The 22,541-nt window shown below is 38.0% G+C and overlaps 1 protein-coding gene across 7 annotated transcripts in view; it reads left to right on the top strand.

The window, feature by feature from the left end:
- The window catches only part of EIF4G3 (eukaryotic translation initiation factor 4 gamma, 3), a 291,147-nt gene that overhangs the window by 92,667 nt on the left and 175,939 nt on the right, over positions 1-22,541 (top strand). For 4 of the 7 annotated variants that reach the window (XM_010829978.1, XM_010829974.1, XM_010829972.1 and 1 more), the window contains 3 exons: positions 12,614-12,709; positions 14,111-14,224; positions 17,668-17,700. In XM_010829978.1, coding sequence (XP_010828280.1) covers positions 12,614-12,709; positions 14,111-14,224; positions 17,668-17,700 — 243 coding nt within the window. The remainder of the gene's footprint in view (positions 1-12,613; positions 12,710-14,110; positions 14,225-17,667; positions 17,701-22,541) is intronic. The other 3 variants (XM_010829973.1, XM_010829977.1, XM_010829979.1) reach the window with 3 other exon arrangements.

Raw genomic sequence — 22,541 nt, 5'->3', positions numbered from 1 at the left:
TTCTTGCAGGGCAAGTCTTGTGAGAGCGAACGCCCTCAGGTTTTATCTCGAAATTTCTCCCTCATGTTTGAAGGACAGTTTTGTGCAATATAGAATTCTCATTCTTTCCCCCTAAGAGTTTGATTATAATATATTTCACTTAGAGTTCATTGAGTCTCTTTTATTTGTATGTCCTTGTCTTTCCTCAGATTTGGGACATTTTCAGCCATGAGTTTTTCAGATAAACCCTCTACCCCTACTGCCTTCTCCTGTAATGCATTTATTAGTTTTTTGATTGGGTCTCTTATTATAAGTTCCTTAGACTCTATTTACTTTTTTTCATTATATTTAAAATTTTTCTTCTCAGTCTTGATATAATTTCAAAGCTTTTCTCTTCAAGGTCACCAATTCTTTCTTCTGCCTCTTTAAATCTGCTATTGAACTTTTCAAGTGAATTTTAAAAAGCCAGTTGTATTTTTCTATTCCAGAGATTGTAAACTTATTTTTACAGTTTTTATTTCTTTGTTAATATTCTCATTCTGTTTGTATATTGTTTTCCTAATTTCCTTTAGGTTTCTGTGTTTTCCTGTAGTTAACTGAGCATATTCAAGACAGTTGTTTTAACGTCTTTGTCAAGTAATTCCAAAGTCTGTCTCTCTTTAAGGTCAGTTTCTAGAGATTTCTTGTGTTCCTTTGAATGTGCCATGTTTCCCTATTTATTTATATGCCTTGTAATCTTCTGTTGATAACTGAGCATTTGAAAAAACAGCCATAGCTTCCAGTAAATTTGAAAACTGGCTTCTTGCGGGGGAAGACCATCAGCTGTCAGCCCGGTAAAGGCTTAAGGTCTCCTCAGCATTTTCTGTGCACACGTCTTCCCTGGGCTTGTGTGTTTGGCTCCCCCCAGTCCTACAGGATACATAGCTCCTTCTGATGTTGTGGTTGGTCAGTCTGACCCTGCCTTCTTCTGAGGGCCGTACGTGTTCCATTTCTGTTGTGTCCTTCTGCCTATCACCTCTTGCCCAGGTGCCTGCAGGTCTGAGTGTCCTTCACCCGTCATGCATGTCAGCAGGTGCCAATCCTTTCAGCAGCCCAGACTTACACCCATGCTATGCCACTGTCCCTGTCAGGGCTCTGAGTCAGGAGACAGAAGCCAGCCCACTCAGGCCGACTCCAGGCAAGCCAGAATGGTGCAAGCCAGTTAAGCCCTTTTCTTTCTGTCTTAAAGGAAGGGCTGGGAATTGGATGTCTTCCTCCAGATTGTACCAGACCAGGTAAGGGTTGAGGCAGGGAGAAACAGAGAAAAACACCACTATATTTCATGTTCTTTTGAATGTGGTTATGTGGAGCTCAGGTAGACAGTTTTTGAACGTTCCTGGAAGCAGTATGGATGGAAATTATTTTAGGTTCACAGTAAACCACATTAATGTGGAAAAGTTTAGCTCTGAGGAAGAAACTTCAGGATAGGCAAGCGGTGTGCATGTTTAACATTTTATTTGCAAGAAGTAAAGGAAGATCCCTTTCTGTTCTAGCATTTGTCTGAGTCAGTGTTCTCAGACTTTCTGGTGCAAGACTTCTGTATACACTTACATAAAAATTTTGGGGTTTCTCAGTATTTTTGTCTTATAGTTGTTAATATTATATTAAAAATTGAAAGTGAGGAATTTTCAAATAAACAAACCTAGTTTGTGAACATGAATACTGTATTTTTATGAAAAAACGTTTTCCAAAATAAAAGACTTGCTGAGCAGAATTGTGTTATTCAAAGCTTTGCAGATTTTTAAGTGTCTGGCTTAGTAGAAGTTACTGGAATCGTGTCTGCGTCTGCCCTCAGTCCGTTACCCACCGTGTTATTGCAGTTGAGTCTGTGAGGAAAAGGGTCTTCACGGACTTGTGATTGGGAAAGGGAGGCAGGCGCACGTTATACAGCTTTCTCAGAAACTGGAAGTGGCAGTTTCCTGAACGTCAGTTGCGGTACGGAATCTGAATTATATTAGTGAGCTTCTAGTGCTCTGTTACGTTAAAATCTGTTAGTCCATCTTGCACTTGAATTGATTAGTTTGTGTGTTTTGTATATGATCGTGTATGGGTCATTTGAAAAATATTGCTTGACTGAGTTATGTAGATATTTCACATACTGTTTATTATACAGTATTAAAAAAAAAAAACACATTCTCATCTGGAAAGCCTACATGTTGGGAATGTGCTGACAATTACACATTTTCTAAAATTTGAATTTTCATTTGAAAGGTTGAATTTTATCATTGGTAACAAGTACTTTGAATTTTCTTTGTGACAAGCTCACTTTGTTCTTTTTCAATAAAATGTCTGTCATGTATCAAAGTCTAGGCAAGCGTAGTTCGTCTGTTATTTATTCTTTCAAGTGAAAAATGGCACTACTTTGAAAAAGCACCTAATTCAACTTGTAACTTAAACAGTCTTATAAATGCTTTTTCTTGATACAACCATCTAGCCCCAATATACTGTGAAAGTGTTTTGTTTTCTCTCATTGGTCACACAGTATATTAAAAAGACATGTTCTAAAATTCCTTACATTTTTATGACATCTCCATATGACCAAGTTATAGACATAGAGAATAGGTTAGTGGTTGCTAAGGGTTATGTGCATGAGAGTTGAAGGAGGGAAAGAAAGAAGGTTCCTGTGGCTACTATAGGGTAATGCAGAGGATCTTTGTGAAGAAGCTTTTCTGTATGGTAACTATAGCAGGGATTACAGAAACTATAAATGTGATAAAATTGCTGAGAACTAAATATACACAAAAACTGGGTGCATGTAAAACTGGTGAAATTCTAAGTGATTAAAATATGTATAAATAAAATTTAAGTAAACCAGTGGTTATAGAGTTTCAGTTCATCACAGAAATTTCTGTTTGCACTGGTTGTGTAGCTCTCAGGAAGACAATTCATTGGATGTTGAAGGTGCTTGGAAGCATTGTGGGTACCAACATGGTCAAAGTGCTGGTCTAGTCCTTAAGGTATTATCTTTACTTCTCTGGCCAGATTTAGATGTCACGTTTATTTGATAGAAGAGTTTCTCACTATTTATATCCTATAAAAGCAAATTAATAAAAATGAAGAAACACATCTATTGCATATATTCATGCATATAGTTTTATTCACTCAGCCATGTCTAACTCTTTGCGACCCAGTGGTCTATAAACTGCCAGGTTCCTCTGTCCATGGAATTCTCTAGGCAAGAATAGTGGAGTGGGTAGCCACCCCCTTCTCCAGGGGAACTTCCTCACCCAGGGATCGAAACCAGGTCTCTTGCATTGCTGGCATATTCTTGACTGTCTGAGCCACCAGGAAAGCCAATTAATGCATGTATGTGTATATATGTGTACACATAGTTAAATCAATTTGTTAAAACAAAATTGAGAACTTTTTATAACAATGACTGAAGTGACTTAGCAGCAGCAGCAGCAGGTAGTCTTTTTTTCAGACTTTAAGAGTAGTATCCCTAAGATGATAGAAACAGATTTGCCTCTAGTACCATTAGAGTGTCGTAGTATACATTCTAACATTTTTAATCAGCCTGAAATTTTTTTAGTATCATGAGTTGAGGGTATATATCTACCTTTCCCTCAGATGATTATCCAGTTATCCCAACACAATGTATAAAGTAATTTTGATATTTTTCTAGTGCATTGAAATACCACCAGGACATTCTGTCTATGTATGTGCATATTTGAACATTCTCTGTAAATATCATTCTTTCCATATCATCAAATGCCCCTCTGTATCATTTTTAATGACTACAAAGGAATATACTCTATGACTGAGTAAATAAAATACTTTGTAGAGCATATCTCTCTGTCGATTAAACGTGGATTTCTTGAAGCTTATAAAACTAGAAGCCATATTATTGGCCACATTTAGGCATAGCATAGTCTTTTCTTTGTATTAAATTTCCATAAATCTTTTTGATTTAGTTTTCATTATGATTTCTGAGAAGATATTTCAGTTGTTTTCCAAAAATATTTGAAGAAGTGCACAAAATATAGACATTGTATTGAATTTTCAAGTTGGCTTATACTGTTCCCATCACACAAAGGGAAACTGAAAAACAGAGGTTACCTTCAGTGGGATTTTATTATAAAAGTAGCCAATTCTTTTGATTCATGAAAAAGAAAAGTACATACAGGCATGCCATAGAAATTTTGTGAATTTGATTCCAGAATGCTACAATAAAGCAAATATTGCAGTGATGCAGGCCACACACATTTTTTGGCTTCCCAGTCCATATAAAAGGTATGTTAACACTGTATTGTAGTCCATTCCGTTCAGTTCAGTCACTCAGTCATGTCCAACTCTTTGTGACCCCATGGACCACAGCACGCCAGCACGCCTGTCCATCACCAACTCCTGGAGTTTACCCAAACCCTTGTCCATTGAGTCGGTGATGCCTCCTGCCTTCAGTCTTTCCCAGCATCGGGGTCTTTTCAAATGAGTCAGTTCTTTGCATCGGGTGGCCAAAGTATTGGAGTTTCAGCTTCAGCATCAGTCCTTCCAATGAATATTCAGGACTGATCTCCTTTAGGATTGACTGGTTGGATCTCCCTGCAGTCCAAGGGACTCTCAAAGAGTCTCCTCCAACACCACAGTTCAAAAGCATCAATTCTTCAGTGCTCAGCTTTCTTCATAGTCCAGCTCTCACATCCATACATGACTAGTCCATATGTGTAATAATAACATTATGTCTAAAAAAAAAAAAAATCAATGTACATACTTTAATTTAATTTAAAAATATAGTTGACCCCAAAACAGCTTTGGAGATCAGGACCCACTGCAGATTCTGAAATCCACAGATGCTCAAGTCCCATAACGGGCACTTGTATCCTTTGTTCGGCCTCTTCAGATTCAGCCAACCCGATTGTGTAGTCCTGTGGTATTTACTTACTTGCCCCAGTTTTATTAAGATTGACAGACAGCATTGTATCACTACTGTGTACAGCATAATGATTTGACTATACGTGAGGCACTGTAGTATTTAATGAAAAATACACACGTGTAATTGGACCCACACAGACCGTTTTTTCAACAGTCAGCTGTACTTTATTGAAAGCTTTATCTGAGCCATCACAAAGTCATAATCTGTTTGTTGATGGAGGATCTTGCCTCAAGGGTGATGGCTGCTGACTGATCACAGTGGTGGTTGCTGAAAGTAGAGGTGGCTATGGCAGTTTTTCAAAATAAGACAACATTGATGTTTGCCGCTCAGTCAACTCCTTTTCATGAAGAGCTTCTCTGTAGCATGCCATGCTGTTGGATAGCATTTTACCCACAGTAGACCATTTTCCTTTCAAACTGTGCTCCCAATTCATCATCTAACTTTTTGCAGTATTCTAAATCCTTTAATTGTCATTTCAGCAATCTTCCCTGATCTTTACCAGGACTAGAGTCTATCTCAAGAAACCCTTTCTTTGCTCAGCCATAGGAAGCAGTTCCTCATCTGTCAGAGTTTCATCACAAGATTATAGCAATTCCATCAGATCTCCAGGCTCCACTTTAATTCCAGTTCTCTTACAGTTTTCTTTCACATCGACAGTGACTCCTCTGTTGAACTCTAGAACCCCTCAAGATCATCCATGAAGGTTGGAATCAACTTCTTCCAAACTCCTGTTATTGTTACTATTGTTAATATGTTGACCTCTTCCCATCATTCATGAAGATTCTTCATGGCACCCAGGATAAAGAGTCCTTTCCAGAAGGTTTTCAGTTTACTTTGCCCAGATCCAGCAGAGGAATCACTGTCTGTGGCAGCTAAAGATTCTTAAGAAATGTATTTGTTAAGTAATAAGACTTGAAAGTCAAAATTACCCTGTGAGTCATGGGCTGCAGAATGGATGTTACGTTAGTAAGCATGAAAACATCATAAATCTTGTTTATCTCCATCAGAGCTCTTGGATAACCAGGTGCATTGTCAACATGCCGTAATATTTTGAAAGGCATCTTTTTTCTGAGCATTAGATCTCAAGAGTGGCTTAGAATATTCAGTAAACAATATTGTACAGAGATGTGCTATCCAGGCTTTGTTGTTGCATGTATGGAGCACAAGTGGAGTATATGTAGCAGAATTCTTAAGGCCCTGGAATTTTCAGAGTGGTGAAACAAGCAGGGACTTCAGACACACTAACCCCTGACAAGAGAGTCAGGCTGTCCTTTGAAGCCAGGTATTGAATGTCCTCCTCTCTAGTTGTGTACCTCCTAGATGGCATCTTCTTCCACTGGAAGACTATTTTCATCTACACTGAAAATCTACATTTTATTGTATCTACCTTCATTCCTTACCTTAGCTAGATATTATAGGTAAGTTGCTATAGCTTCCTCTTCAGCACGTGTGGCTTCCCCTTGTATTTGTATGTTATGGAAACAGCTTCTTTTCTAAAACCTCATGAACCAGCCCCCTCTGCTAGCTTCATACCTTCCTCCTCCAAATTCTTCACCTCTCTCAGTCTTCACAGAACCTAAGAAACTTTGTACCTTGCTCTGGGTTAGGTTTTGGCTTAAAGGAATGTTGTGACCAGTCTTATTTCCAGACCACTAAAATTTTCTCGACATCAGCAAGAACGCTGTTTTGTTTTCTTACATTCGTGTATTAGATTACATTCGTGTATCTAATGAAATAGTAGATTTAATTTCATTCAAGAACCAACTTTTCTTTTGCATTTACAGCCTGACTGGTGCAAGAGTCCAGGCTTTCATCTTAATCTTGGCTTTTGACATGCTTTCCTCATTAAGCTTCATCATTTCTAGTTTTTGACTTAAAATGAGAAAATGGGACTCTTCCTTTCAATTGACTTACTTGGAGGCCATTTCAGGGTTACTCATTAGCCTGATTTCAGTACTGTTGTGTCTCGATAGGGAGGCCCAAGGAGAGGAAGAGAAAAGGGGAGCAGCTTGTCGGTGGAGCTGTCGGAATACACTCAGCACATGGGGATTAAGTTTGGTGACTTAGGTGGGCACAGTCCATGCTGCCCCACAACAGTTGCAGTAGCGACATCAAAGATCACTGATCACAAGGCACCGTAGCAAACACAATAATAGTAATGAAAAAGTTTAAAATACCCTGAGAACTAATTACCGAAATGTGACACACACTCATGAAATGAGCAAGTGATACTGGGAAAATAGAGTTGATAATCATGTGTGTGTGGTGCAGGGAGCCATATTCAGTATCTTGTAATAACCTGTAATAAAACAAAATCAGAAAAATAATTACGTGTAGATATATATAACTGAATCACCTGAAAACTAATACAACGTTGTAAGTCAGCTTGAAATAAAAAAAAGATGGACAAGCTTAACGTTGGGTTCCTGCAAACCTTTAATTTGTAAAAATCACAGTATCTGTGAAGTGAAATAATGTGAAGCACAATAAAATCAGCTGTGCTTTTAATACATAGTATATAAAATAAAACCTACAATTTGTATCCTGTATCCCCCTTTCAGTTACATTTCTGTGAAATCGCAATTTTAAGTGTGCTATATATCTTCCCAAGACATCTTTTTAAGTATCCTGTTTGTATATATCAAAAAATACTATACAGATAGGGTTTTTATTCTGACTAATTCTGTGATTTGCTTATGTCACTAATATTATAGATGTCTTTCCATGATAGTTTAGATAGATTTTCCTCATTTTTTTCTTACCTCAAAAATTACACTACATTCTCTCTTTGATTGAATATAGTGTACTTTAACCTCTCTTTTGTAAATGGAATATGCAGTTCTTCTTTATTCTTTCCCATCATGAATTTATCCTTAGGGTAAATTTTTTGAGATGGAATTGTGGAATAAACGTGCAAGCTTATTTTAAATGGGGTGAGTATCATCTGATAGACGTTTGAAAGGCTACGGCTGCTTAATTCTTAAACTAGATTTGTGTGCGTCTGCACACATGCAGTGTGAATTTTGTGTTTATGTTATTTATGTAAGGGGAAGTGAGCGTTTTAAAGCAGGAATGCTAACCTTTCGTCTCCATGTAGTATGCGAAGTGCTTCGAATTGTGTGTGAAGCATATTAACAGCTCTCTAAATTCTGTAATTGTTTGCTTAATTTCCTTCTTTCATATTTTGAAAATTGAAACTTCTTACTAATTTTTTTCACATACCCTTATTTTGAAAACTGCCAGCATCTGGACCTAAGATGCTGTTAGTGTGTTCTGTGTTACATGGAATTCATTCTCAAATCTCTATCTTTAATTGTCCCAGTCACTATTTTTTAAATAGTTATTATTCTTAAAGGTTATATGTGCAGTACAAAGTGTGTTTTGATTGGCTTATCTTCCTTCACTGGCATTTCCTTAACAGATTGTCAGTTACCACTTTTTCCTGTTTTTTGTTAGTACGTCCAGTTAATAAAAATGATTAACTTAGGAGCTTTCATTGAAACTTGAAAATAGTAATGAAAATGAGACTATGTCTGTACCTCTTGTAAACTACAATGAACTGGATTGCCGTTTAAATATAAAGTATTCATGTACGCATCCTTGGAGAAGTAAATCTTTGTAATAACTTTGAAGCTATTTGAAACGGAAAAGTGTAAGTAAAATCTGTGGTGACTGTCCCTTGTCTCCTATGCATTTGATGCTATAAATCATGGGCAAAGACTGTTCCCATTCAAGCTTTAGCAATATTTTTCAACAAAGTATGAAATAGTATGTTAAATAGTATGTTAATAGTATGTTAAACAAGTTCCTCCAGAATAATTTAATCAGTGAACTTGGTTAGTTATGTCATGAAATGCAGAAGAAAAGCATAGAGGCATCTCTCATAGTTATCCCCCCTGCCTCAGCAACAGGTACAAGTCACATCATTCCTATGAAATTTCTAAAATCAGTCACAAAGAATGGAAAGATTTTCTGTGAGAAAGCTGAGTAATCTGTTGGCAGAATTTCTTCATCAATGCACCTATTAAAGTAAAAGCAAAACAGCTGTCTGGGGAGGCCTTACAAATAGCTGTGAAAAGAAGAGAAGCGGAAAAACAAAGGAGAAAAGGAAAGATATAAACATCTGAATGCAGAGTTCCAAAGAATAGCAAGAAGAGATAAGAAAGCCTTCTTCAGCGATCAGTGCAAAGAAATAGAGGAAAACAACAGAATGGGAAAGACTAGAGATCTCTTCAAGAAAATTAGAGATACCAAGGGAACATTTCATGCAAAGATGGGCTTGATAAAGGACAGAAATGGTAGGGACTAACAGAAGCAGAAGATATCAAGAAGAGATGGCAAGAATACACAGAAGACCTGTACAAAAAAGATCTTCACGACCCAGATAATCACGATGGTGTGATCACTGACCTAGAGCCAGACATCCTGGAATGTGAAGTCAAGTGGGCCTTAGAAAGCATCACTATGAACAAAGCTAGTGGAGGTGATGGAACTCCAGTGGAGCTGTTTCAAATCCTGACAGATGATGCTGTGAAAGTGCTGCACTCAATATGCCAGCAAATTTGGAAAACTCAGCAGTGGCCACAGGACTGGAAAAGGTCAGTTTTCATTCCGATCCCAAAGGAAGGCAATGCCAAAGAATGCTCAAACTACCGCACAATTGCACTCATCTCACTTGCTAGTAAAGTAATGCTCAAAATTCTCCAAGCCAGGCTTCAGCAGTACGTGAACCGTGAAGTTCCAGATGTTCAAGCTGGTTTTAGAAAAGGCAGAGGAACCAGAGATCAAATTGCCAACATCCGCTGGATCATGGAAAAAGAAAGAGAGTTCCAGAAAAACATCCGTTTCTGCTTTATTGACTATGCCAAAGGCTTTGACTGTGTGGATCACAATAAACTGTGGGAAATTCTGAAAGAGATGGGAATACCAGAGCATCTGACCTGCCTCTTGAGAAATCTGTATGCAGGTCAGGAAGCAACAGTTAGAACTGGACATGTAACAACAGACTGGTTCCAAATAGGAAAAGGAGTACGTCAAGGCTGTATATTGTCACTGTGCTTATTTAACGTATATGCAGAGTACATTATGAGAAACGCTGGACTGGAAGAAACACAAGCTGGAATCAAGATTGCCGGGAGAAATATCAATAACCTCAGATATGCAGAAGACACCACCCTTATGGCAGAAAGTGAAGAGGAACTAAAAAGCCTCTTGATGAAAGTGAAAGTGGAGAGTGAAAAAGTTTAATTAAAGCTCAACATTCAGAAAATGAAGATCATGGCATCCGGTCCCATCATTTCATGGGAAATAGATGGGGAAACAGTAGAAACAGTGTCAGGCTTTATTTTTCTGGGCTCCAAAGTCACTGCAGATGATGACTGCAGCCATGAAATTAAAAGACGCTTACTCCTTGGAAGGAAGGTTATGACCAACCTAGATAGCATATTCAAAAGCAGAGACATCACTTTGCCAACAAATGTCCGTCTAGTCAAGGCTGTGGTTTTTCCAGTGGTCATGTATGGATGTGAGAGTTGGACTGTGAAGAAGGCTGAGTGCCGAAGAATTGATGCTTTTGAACTGTGGTGTTGGAGAAGACTCTTGAGAGTCCCTTGGACTGCAAAGAGATCCAACCAGTCCATTCTGAAGGAGATCAGCCCTGGGATTTCTTTGGAAGGAATGATGCTAAAGCTGAAACTCCAGTCCTTTGGCCACCTCATGTGAAGAGTTGACTCATTGAAAAGACTCTGATGCTGGGAGGGATTGGGGGCAGGAGGAGAAGGGGACGACAGAGGATGAGATGGCCGGATGGTATCACTGACACAATGGATGTGAGTCTGAGTGAACTCTGGGAGTTGGTGATGGACAGGGAGGCCTGGCGTGCTTCGATTCATGGGGTCGCAGAGTCGGACACGACTGAGCGACTGAACTGAACTGAATGGCACAGCAGCATATATCCATGTGTGGCAGTCGTCCCGTGTTCTGCTTTGCATTCAGGTAGAGCTGCTTGTGTACAGAGTATGCATCAGCTCTTGGCATACATATTATTTAGATATGGGAAGTACTTGATTATTTTTTGTCTGTTTCAAAGAGTAATTCCAAGGTAAAGGAAAATAAATTCTTTGTTTTATAAATACCCATTTTGAGAGGAATGATAGAGTCTCAGTATTTATAGAACACCAGCTTTGTGTGGACAGTAAGGGAGTATTACAGAATGAAAGAACTCGAGCCTGAATGTTAATTCACGTACTTGTTTTGCAGTGTTGACAACTGGCTCTAGTGTGGAAAATATTAGTCAGAAGTTTGAATAAGATGAAATATGTCCAGCATGCACATTTTCAGCATCTTCAGTGAAAAAATCTTGGTTGTTCTTTTTTTCCTGTAGTATACTGTGTTTCGGAGAGGGCAATGGCACCCCACTCCAGTACTCTTGCCTGGAAAATCCCATGGATGGAGGAGCCTGGAAGGCTGCGGTCCCTGGGGTCGCGAAGAGTCGGACACGACTGAGCAACTTCACTTTCACTTTTCCCTTTCATGCATTGGAGAAGGAAATGGCAACCCACTCCAGTGTTCTTGCCTGGAGAATCCCGGGGATGGCAGAGCCTGGTGGGCTTTCGTCTGTGGGGTCACACTGAGTCGGACACGACTGAAGCGACTTAGCAGCATACTAGCTATGAGAGGGGAGAGTCCTCACCTAACTTTTTGAGTAGAAAGAGATAACATTTCTCGTGTTTTCATAAGTGGTACATCTCAACAACTGTATTTATTACCTCAACAGCCAGACGTTTACACTTCAGTATACCACTGTTCAGTTCAGTTCAGTCGCTCAGTCATGTCTGACTCCTTGTGACCCCATGAACTGCAGCATGCCAGGCCTCCCTGTCCATCACCTACTGCCGAAGTTCACCCAAACTCACATCCATCTAGTCGGTGATGCCATCCAGCCATCTCATCCTCTGTTGTCCCCTTCTCCTCCTGCCCCCAATCCCTCCCAGCATCAGGATCTTTTCCAGTGAGTCAGCTCTTCGCATCAGGTGGCTAAAGTACTGGAGTTTCAGCTTTAGCATCATTCCTTCCAAAGAAATCCCAGGACTGATCTCCTTTAGGATGGACTGGTTGGATCTCCTTGCAGTCCAAGGGACTCTCAAGAGTCTTCTCCATCACTACAGTTCAAAAGCATCAATTCTTTGGTGCTCAGCCTTCTTCACAGTCCAACTCTCACATCCATACATGACCACTGGGAAAACCATAGCCTTGACTAGATGGACCTTTGTTGGCAAAGTATTGTCTCTGCTTTTGAATATGCTGTCTAGGTTGGTCATAACTTTCCTTCCAAGGAGTAAGCGTCTTTTAATTTCATGGCTGCAATATACCACTAACTGTATATTGAAATTAAAGTAGTGTTCCCCACCTTATCTGCAGTTCACTTTCTGAGGCATCAGTTAACTGTAGTCAACCAGTCTGAAATAAACTATTCATCAGTTTTAAATTGCTCACCATTCTGAGTTGTGTGATGAAGTTGCTTCTCATCAGAGATTTAAGATAAATTCTAAAAAGATTGCACTGATTCTGAATTGCTGGATATTGTGATAAAATTAGGTCTTTTAAAACAGAGCTGTAAACCACATTAATGAACACTTTTCTAAACTCTTAAACTCTTTGGAATTGAGTTACCCGTGCCATATTTACTCACAGGGTGATACTGTTCTTGTCATTCTTTGACAGACCCCTTATCCCTCTGGACAGAATGCAGGTCCAACCACGTTGGTCTATCCTCAAGCTCCTCAGACAATGAATTCACAACCTCAAACCCGTTCTCCGGTAAGTAAGCAGAAGGTTGTTCTAGAAAATGTTCTCCACCTAAGTTTGTGTTTGTTGTAGCTTAGGTTCTTTTGGTTCATATTTTTATTTGATTTTAGAAATGTATTACAAAGACAATTGTTAAAATTATTATTACTGTTACTATTGGATAGCATTGCATTTTCAGACCTTTTCTATGGGAATTATTTAAATTTATTAAGAGAAGAACAAGTGGAGCCTTTTCCCTTTTTCTTTTTTTTTCCTTTACTTTTCTGTGTCATTCAAGTTCTAGTTACATTCAAGTTCACTTCATTTCAGCTCTTAAGTTTTTGTTTGTACCGTTCAAAATTCAGGAGACGTGTAAAGCATGATTTTGAAAATAAATTACATTTCATTAATTGGACTCTGACATTCTAGTGCCTAGGGAAGTACAACTTTTGAATCAGTATTATTAGATCAGTTCTAACTATTTGACTGTGTGGACATATGCATGACTTACACCAATGGTGTATTTATTTCTTCAGATGGTAAATAAATTGTCATAGAAGTATAAATGCTGTCATCCTCTTTGCTCATCTTTTACATGGATTGCAATAAGTATGGCAAAGACAGAGAATTTACTCAAGGTTCATCCTTCTGTTTCACACAAGTGTGCAGTGGCTTCAGCAGTCCTTTCCTTAGGATGGTGTTGCCTGCCCTGCATGATTAGTGTTTGCTAGCAGGTGCTTCTGTCACATCTCATTGTCTCTCACGCCCCTACTTGGATCTCCGCTCTGTGTTTTTCTCAGAGTACAGGGATCTTCTTTTGGTTCTCCACCTCTGCTTTTTTGCCTGTAGTACAGGAATATTTCATTGCATTAGCTTCTGTTCATTTGATTTTATGCATGAATTTAGGAATTTTGAAGTAAATGACAGAATTCCTCAAAGAGCTGTAAGGTCGCAGACTTCTCTCAGATGTGCTCTCTCTCTGGTCCTCTTCCTGCCTTCCTTTCCCTGTGGCCCTCTTCTTCAGGCCCTTTTCTTAGGCCCTGGTTCCCCGGGGGTGGAGGAGCCCTTCTAAAGAGGTGGGACTGTGGTCCTAGTTGCTCGTTTGCTTGTCTGGTTTTTTTTTGTTTGTTTACTTTTTTGCTGCAATGGTCAACAAGATGTCTGATGCAAGTTTTGTTCTGAGAGTGGTTTGGGAATGTGGACACTTGACCACTTAGAGTGGGCCTTGAGATCTCGCCAGATTACTTTAGATAGGCCCCAGTTCTAATTACTAAACATGGAACATTATGGTAAGCTGTTATTGCAAAGAATTCTATGGCCCTTTTAACCCCTCTACGCCTTGTATAATTATTGGGAAAGAAAAGAATTTACATGGTTAGAACTGGCGCAAAACCTGACTGAAGAGCTGCATCTCTAAACCAGTTTTTTTGACAGCCCAGCAGAACAGTGCCAATACATTGCACAGACAACTGGAAGAGGAGGAAGGTTTTGGAACAGACTCCCGTTTACAGGTCCTTGGCTGGAAGAGGCTGGATAAAATACTGCATTGTAAGCAATATAACAAGCTGTACTTCTTGCAGGCAGTGGTGCCCCCGGCACGCATTATTTTTGACCACATCCGTTTATTGGCTGATGAACACAAATGCATTGATTGCATCCTCTCTGAAAGTCTAACCTGGCATGGCAGTTTTTGCCGGGCATTATGGGGAAAAGAATAACAAATTGGGTGGGTCTTCTCTATTGGGAATTAGACAGGAGTAATTTGGGGTTTAGAGGGATATCCCTTTGAGATGAATTTGATTTTAAGAGATAAATTTCTTTTTAAAAGGCTTCTTTTTCCCTCTTTCATTTTATAATTGGTTATCAAAGGGAAAACTGTCTATAGTTGTCAGCCATTTTTCTGTGGTCATAAACTATCTTCAGATACTATCCTCTATGCAATTTTTGCCATCTGCTCTGCTAGTGACCATTACCACCCCCATTACTAAAAGCCACACACATAACATTCCATTACATACCCCAAAACACGTGCAAGACTAGCAGACCCTGCACTACTCTTGCTTGTTGTTTTGGGTCCAGTTTTCTTTATTTCGTTTGTGTTGGTGCTGGGAGGGTGAAGTTGGGTTTGGAATTTGGCAGGATTGCATTTTCTTCTCACATCCCAAGTTGCCATAGTCCAGTCTCATCCATCCCACAGCTACCCCAACTGGTGAGGAGAGGTAAGCTATTGCACTCAGGAAGGGCCTCTTCCCATGGCTTTGTAGAGCAGCTAAAGCTTACTCCATTCTATTTCTGCATTAATGGGCCATTGGCAATTGCACAGTTTAGGCTTTTCTGTTCTTCCCTGGACAGCTGCCTTTGCAATCCAACTGGCTTCAAGTGGCCCCCCTCCCTCCTTGAGAAGATCTTTGTGCCTGTATTTCTGCTTGATACTTGTATATTGTTGACAGTTTTGTTTAAAAGTAAAAAAAAGAAAAAAAATTGAAGAACTACCTACCTGTTCCATTTTCTGGTTGTATTGGAACTATGTAAACTATAATTTATTGCTTAATAGCCTCCAAAATAGTGAAATCATCGAATGCTTAATGGGGGTGGGGGACAGTTTGGCTTTTGCAATAACCTGTAACCATTGGTTATTTTTATATTCTGTGGTGCTAAGTGCCAAAGGTACATCAATAACTATTGGTCATGCCCAGTTACCAGCTGTGCACAGAAGGGTGAGTGGGTGTGAGGGAGCGTGGGTGGCGTAAACACTGGCTCTGAGTTCACAGAAGGCTGCTTTCCTTAGTATCTTCAGTCCTTACCATCTTAAAAATCCCTCCTAGAAAAAAGAAAAGTTTTTATTTTTAATATAAGCCAGCAGCAATTACAGTTTGTTCTGTTGCTTACAGTTACCTGTAGGATTAAGACTGTTGTCATTACAAATGAAAAACTCAATAGCCAATGGTGACTAGTGCAAAATAGACTAGGGTACTTTCCCACTAACTTTTATTTTTTTAATATTCGTGTAATTTTATAAGGTACTCCTCTTGCTCATAGGAAGTTCCTTTTTGACCGGAATATTCCAAATATATAAAGTTTCAATTTTATTGTAGAGCCTTAAAAATGGGGCCTTTCTGTGGAACAGTGATAAGACAGGTACTACTGTACTAAGGTTAATTTTTTTAACATGGCCCTTCTCTCCCATTTCCTTCAAAAGTGTCATGAAGAAACATCACACTCCCACCCTCTATGTGAATACCACATGGGTAATATTACCTATTCTTGAAACTTGATGGCCATAGTTAGAGGTATGATCTGTTTTCTTTTCATAGTTGGAAAACTGAAAATATAAAACTTCAGTTTCTTTGAAGAGAAAATGTTTTGCAAGAAAGCTAGCTGCCATTATCATCATTCTGAAAAACTACTTTACATTGGTTTTTAGCAAGTATAATGGCTGGCTAACATGCCCTGATCCTATAAGTCATGGAGAGCTCGTTAAGTTATACGGAATAATTTCAAAATGTGTTAGAACAGTGTTCATTACCTGAGCAGTAGGTAGCATTTAGCTTCTAAGGTAAATTCTTGATTAGAGCTGTCTTCAGTCATCTCCTACATTGTGGCATGTGACCTACTGCAATTTCTTGAAAAATTTTTATATTCAATAGTGACAGTTGAGGAAATAATTCTGGTAACTTAAATTCTGAGTACAGGGAATTGTTTCTTAGTTCATCTTCAGTCTTGTTCACCCAAAGTAACAGAAGGAAGGCTCCATAGGAAATTAAACAATTCAAAGAAGATACATATTTTAGCTCCTTAAATATTTTAAATAAGACCCTGTGTGGTTTGCATTCAAAATGGCTTACTAAATATTTTAACTGTTAAAGAGAGTGGTTAACATCTCAGTAGTTAACGTGTAGGTGGCCAGTAGGTGACTCTACGTGCCTGAATAATTTCTCTTTCTTTTTAGTAAAATCCCATTGAAAGTCTGATTTTGCTCTGATGAGTTATTTGATCCTAGAGATTTTGTATTTAAAATTTTATGGGTGAAAAAGCTTTTTCTTCCATTCTAAGTTAGGGAAAGTAAGAGTTGGAATATGTATTATCCTCTTTCAAATGCTCTGTGGTTTACCTAAAAAGTGACGTTTTCTTTTGTTTTTGTTCTCAATATCAGATAGCAGCAGGTACAAGTATGCAGTCTTGTGCTGTTGTGTCTACATAGTAATTGAGATATTTGACTTCTTTGACTCTTTTTTTTTCTTCTTGAGCTTATAAGAGTACCACTTTGACTAATCATGTTAAAGGATGGTGTTCTTTACCTCTGCTTTGATATGCCTGGTATTAAACTTTACTAGTTCATCAAATTTAAATATATATAATTATTTATATATTTACACTTATATATTATAAATATATTTATTTATATGTTTATATATTTATAATATATATGATAAATTTTAATCTTTAACTCCAAGAAATGAAGATAGTGAAATTTCCATTTCATATGTGAGATACCCTGTTTAATTTAAGAAAATTTGAAATCTGTACTATTACATTCTTTATTTTCTGCTGGACATTATAATTACCTCCTGGCTGTTTCTTGTAATGGGAAAGCATTTCTCATTCCCTGCAGTTTTATCAGTTGCATAAGCATAGTTGACTTTTCATATGTTTGTCTTAATATAACCACTTAGTGTTTAAAACTTTCTTTTGTTTTATTTTAGGGTTTAAAAAAAATTCCTATCAGAGAGGCACTCTTATGTGCATAGCAGCTTAGCTGTTTCTCTCCCAGCTGATAAATGGCAAACTGTTTCTGATAGAGGTGTCAGCCTGTTGAATCTTCTCAGTACCTGTCTGTCACTGTCCTGCAGCAAAGCTTTGACTGTTTGTGTTTTTTTTCTTCCTGTGGGTTTTATTTCTTTCAGCATATTGTGTGAAGTTTCGGTTTTTGTTGTGGTGTTTCTGACTCTTTGTGCCTTTCCTTTTGTGTTTGTTTTCCCTCCTTTTCTCAGTTTGCAGCGGGGCCTCGACCTGCCCATCATCAGGTACTGTACCCTTGCCCCTTCACTATTACCCTGAACTAATAGGTGGGGGCTTTAGTAGTTTCTGACTCTTAGAATGCTGCCATTCCATGGACCCACTCAAGCTGCTCTTCAGGAGTAGCTTCAGGACTTCCCTGGCTGTCCAGTGGTTACGACTCTGCACTTGCCGTGCAGAGGGTGCAGGTTCCATCCCTGATTGGAGGACTAAGATCCTACATACCTTGTGGCTTGGCCCCAACCCCAAAAAAAGAGTAGGTTTGCTGTGATTTAATACAGTTCTCTTTATTCTTCACTGATTTCATAGCATTTTGTTATTAGCAAACCAGTTTTCTTCTTTTTACAACACAGTTTAAAAATAAAGAGTTTCTTTACTTTGCAAAAAAAAATTGCCCTGAATTGATAGCGAACTTTGAAAGTATTTAGATATATTAAGCCCTTACGGATTTTGTGGATATCTGCAGTAAGTTTAAATTTAACTGAATGGAATAGGCAACATTCTAAGAGTTTTCTGTTAACTAACTTTCTGATGTAACTTGTATTGATGTGTATATAATAGTACTAGTATTTCTAAAACCACTTAATCTCAGTTACTAACGTAGACCTAATAAATTGATTAACAATAATATACATTCATTTGCTGCATAGTTATCTTTATTTTTAGCATATATAGAAAATTGATACCTTATTTAACTTTAATATTTTTAGCCTATTCTTTTTAAATGAAGTTATTATGTAAATTAAAATTTCAAAAATGTGTATGCAGACACTAGTTTATTTAGCAGGAATATACTAGAGGGAAATGGTTTGAGAGAAAGAAAAAAAAAGAGTTGCAGGGTTTTTCTCCCAAGTATTCTGAAACATTTTCTCATTCTGTGGTAGAAAGAGCCTAGGCTAATCTAAATTCTAAATCTGATAGATCTGCTGTGTAACCAGCTGAGTTAAGCAGTTTTTTTTCTTAGCCTCGGTTTCCCTGTATGTAAAGTGGTGATAAATACCCTTTACATTAGAGATAATATATGTAAGTCATCTGACATAAAATAAGCAGCCAGTAAGTGTTAGCTATTTTTAATATTGTCATGCAACTTAGTATGGTTTGATAAAATGAAAGAAATATTAGCAGTGTTTACCTATGGTATCATATTGGATGTTACTTAATTGAAACCTTTAATTGTCTAGCAGTGATTTAATAAAAGGCTCTACTTCTCAAAATACGATTTTCCAATCTAGATGATGTAAAAACCAGATAAATTCTGAGGTGTTAAAAAAGATATTTTGCAGGAGAACTCAGAGGTGGTTGTATGAAATGGATGGCAGTTCTTTGGATTTGATAAAGAAATAAAACTTAGGGTAGTTTTTACTTGATAGAGATAGCGTTGTTGAAGTGCTTTAAGAGCTTGGAATTTGATGTCAGCTGGACCTTGGTTTATAGCTTGGTGGTCTTGGGTAAACTGCTTACTGCTCTCAGGCTCCATTTTCTCATCTGCAAAATAAGGAATAGTATCAGTACTCTCTTTGGACTAATGTGAAGATATGTGAAATAATAACAAATAATACGATTAGTGGAGTGTTTGGCATATAGTACGAATCTGGTGGATAAGATTACTAATTATGAGAAAAGATAACCTCTTAGGTTAAAAAAGATTGATTATACATTTTTTAAAAAACAGCAAATCTACTCAAGAGCCATAGAGTCAAGGTTTACATTTTAATCAGGGATAAAGCCAGAAATTCCTGACAAGAGAGAAAGCTAAAAGATCTCTGTTGAAGACGCAGAGTAAAAAAACTACTGCCTCAGCAAAAAAGTTTCTGTGCTCCTTGGTACGAGGCTAAGTGTTTCTATTACTTGAGTTCAGTTGCAGTGGTCCTCAAATTGGGATGTTTAAGCCTTTATATATTGTCAGCTTTTGGAAAATCTAGTTTTTAAAAACTTTCTTCTGAGTCTAAAGGCTTGTGATACATTTTATCTTTTTAAAAAATTTTAACAAAGTGTCTTTTCTCTATGCCTTCAACACTTGTTTTCAACAGTACTGCTTTCATTATGCAAGCCTCTCTATGTCTTGTTTCATATCATGAGCATCTCCTTCTCCATGAAACTCTCAGGGTTTAGGTCTGAGGAGATGTCTTAATTACAGCCTTCAGCCAGTCATTCTTAAATGAGAAACAGTACCACTTCCATACAGGGTATCTGGAAATGTACGGAGGTATTTTTTTTCATTTTGTTTCTTAAACTGTCACTGTAGGAACTCCACTGGCATGTATTAGCCCAAAGGTTGCTAAAGGAACTGCAATATAGAGAGCAGTTTTTCGTAACTGGTTATTCTATCCAAAATGCTAGTACTGTTGAAAACAAGTGTTGAAGGCATAGAGAAAAGACACTTTTTTAGGGAAAATATTTATGTCCTGGGATATTTTTGGTTTCTTGTGATTAGGACTCAAAGTTGAATGAAGGCCCCCCATTTTTTTTTTTTTCCCCATCTATGGCTGTTTGCTTTGGCCAGAAAGAGTCAAATCAAGGGTTAGAGTCAGTTTTGACTAGTTAGAATTAGTGAATGGATTTCTCAGTTCTCCTTTATTGCATTATTCATCAGCGGCTACCTTTCCAATCATGTATCCTTTCAGTGCTTTGATCTCATTTTTTTTTTCTTTTTATGAAATAATTTGGTGCTGGATGATGTTTTGATGTTTCTAAAGTCCTGTAGTACATATATAACTTTTCATAGATGTTTAGTAACAATTGTTTCCATAAACTGTTGACTAAAAAAGATGCACAAGGTGAGAGTTGTGGGTTAAGTTTTACTTGTGGCCAAATGAGGATGACAGCCCTGGAGACAGTATCTTAGATAGCTCTGAGAAACTGCTGCAGAGAGGCAGCGGGGAGGATCAGTGTATAGTGATTTTTGGTGAAAGGGGAGTACATTCAATCAAGCACACAGATTTTTGGAGAAGGTTGTTGCTAATCTCTGTCACTAGTCTCATGAAGGTTACTGCTGGTCACGAGGAGCAGACGTCACCACAAGTAATTTTAGTGCTTTTCTGGTTGTGAGGAGATGTAAGAGTTGCTTCTTCTGAAACTATCTTCCTAAGGCCTGTTCTGCCAGTTTTTCCCAGAGCACAGAGGGCCTCATTCTTGATCTCCACCCTGAACTCCTTTCAGGGTGTGTTGAAGGTCAATGGCTGCAGCAGTCTGTGATTTAATCCTTATGGAGGTAGATGGCAAGTGCCAATTTTTAGTTGGCAAAACGTTGCAAAGAAAAAAAGAATAGTTATTTAGATAAGCTATTTGATTCCTTATGAAAACACCGTCATCCAGTTTAGTAATCTGGAACTTACGTATTTTCTTTCTTCTTTGTGAGATGAAGTTATCAGAATTGAAGTGGAACAACAGGATTTTGGGTAGTTAACATTTTTAGTTTAAGAGAACCAAGAAACTGGTATACTGGTACAGGAAGTGTTTCTTGGAACTGCTTTCATTGAACAGATCTTTCCATAATCTTCTTAAGAGCCCAGCTAAGGCTCTGTTTGAGTCCCTCAAGTCAGAGGGATCCCGTGTTCTGAGTAAGGTTGTGCCAGCCACATCATCTTCCTGGTACAGTTAATTTTTGGCTTTTGCAGGGAGTCTTTGGTCTAGTAATGATGTTCTTACTCTTTTTGCACTTTATAACCTGAAGAGAGCTTTAGCTTAAAATAACAGTAAAAGAAGTAGTCCTAACTTATTTTATATGCAGAACAATCTTGGCTTTAGAAATATGTCAACTATTTTTCTTGCAATGTTTGAAAATCCCGAGGTACCTAGAAACTGAAAGAACAGAACGTACACCCAGAAGTGAAACAAGTGGCTTGGTATTATGTAGATCTGGTCTTTGAAGACTGTGTAGCTGTGGTTTAAAGTTACTGATGTTCCTGTCCTTATTTTACTTTTTAATTTCACAAGAAATATCAAGTGTTGGTTTTATACCATGGCTGAATAGTCTTTGCATTTTGAGGTAATTTAAATTGTTCATGGAACAAAAACATTTTGTAGTATGTTGATATATGATTTTAGTTCACACAGTGTTCAAAGGAATTGGATTTAGCATTAATAAATGATAAGCTTCACAAAACTTAACAGTGTTTGGCATCAAAGAATTGTTACCTGGTGGCAGGCGTTGAAACTATGCAAGTTTTCCTACTGCAATTTGGTTCTTTTTGCAAAAAGATTTTTTAAAAAGGAAGAAACAGTTGCCTTGCATTCCATCCTCTCCATTATGACCTCTAAAGGTTTCTGTACTCAAAGTTGTGCTGTTAAAATTGATGTCCTGGTCCCTGGTAGAGAAATATTTGTATTGCTCTAGGCAGTTTCTTAGATTTGGAAAATAAAATAAATGAAGGTTTTGAATTTGCCTCTAGGGCCAGACCTGGCATATCAGAGTTTAATGGATAGGAAATCTGATTAAGCATCTGTGCAGTCTTATTACCAGAACTCTTGTATTTTTCAGAGCTTAATGTAGGCCAGTGATGGGCAGTTTTATCTGGTACCTAACTCACAAGGAGTTACAGGGTGGCAGCAGAGACAGCGACGAAAATATAGGTTGGGAGTTGTCATAACTGGAATTCAATCTAACCTTTACTGTAAACTGACCTTTGACCTCAGCTTGATCTGTGAAATGGGTAAAATATGCTCATACGTGAAGTAATACTGAAGTATTATAATAAGAGCATGTATTTCCTGAGGGCATTGTGATAATTAAAAGTACCTGCCTGTCACAGTGCCTGACACATCCTAGGCCCCTGATAAGCGTCAGTTTCCTTTAGCACTGAGATGCCTTTCCCTTTCACCGAGCTATTTTTACCTGTGAATGAAGTGT

This window comes from Bison bison, unplaced genomic scaffold (assembly GCF_000754665.1).
Source record: "Bison bison bison isolate TAMUID 2011002044 unplaced genomic scaffold, Bison_UMD1.0 scf7180017864516, whole genome shotgun sequence".
Classification (NCBI taxonomy): Eukaryota; Metazoa; Chordata; class Mammalia; order Artiodactyla; family Bovidae; genus Bison; species Bison bison.
This window is presented reverse-complemented; position numbering and strand designations above follow the sequence as displayed.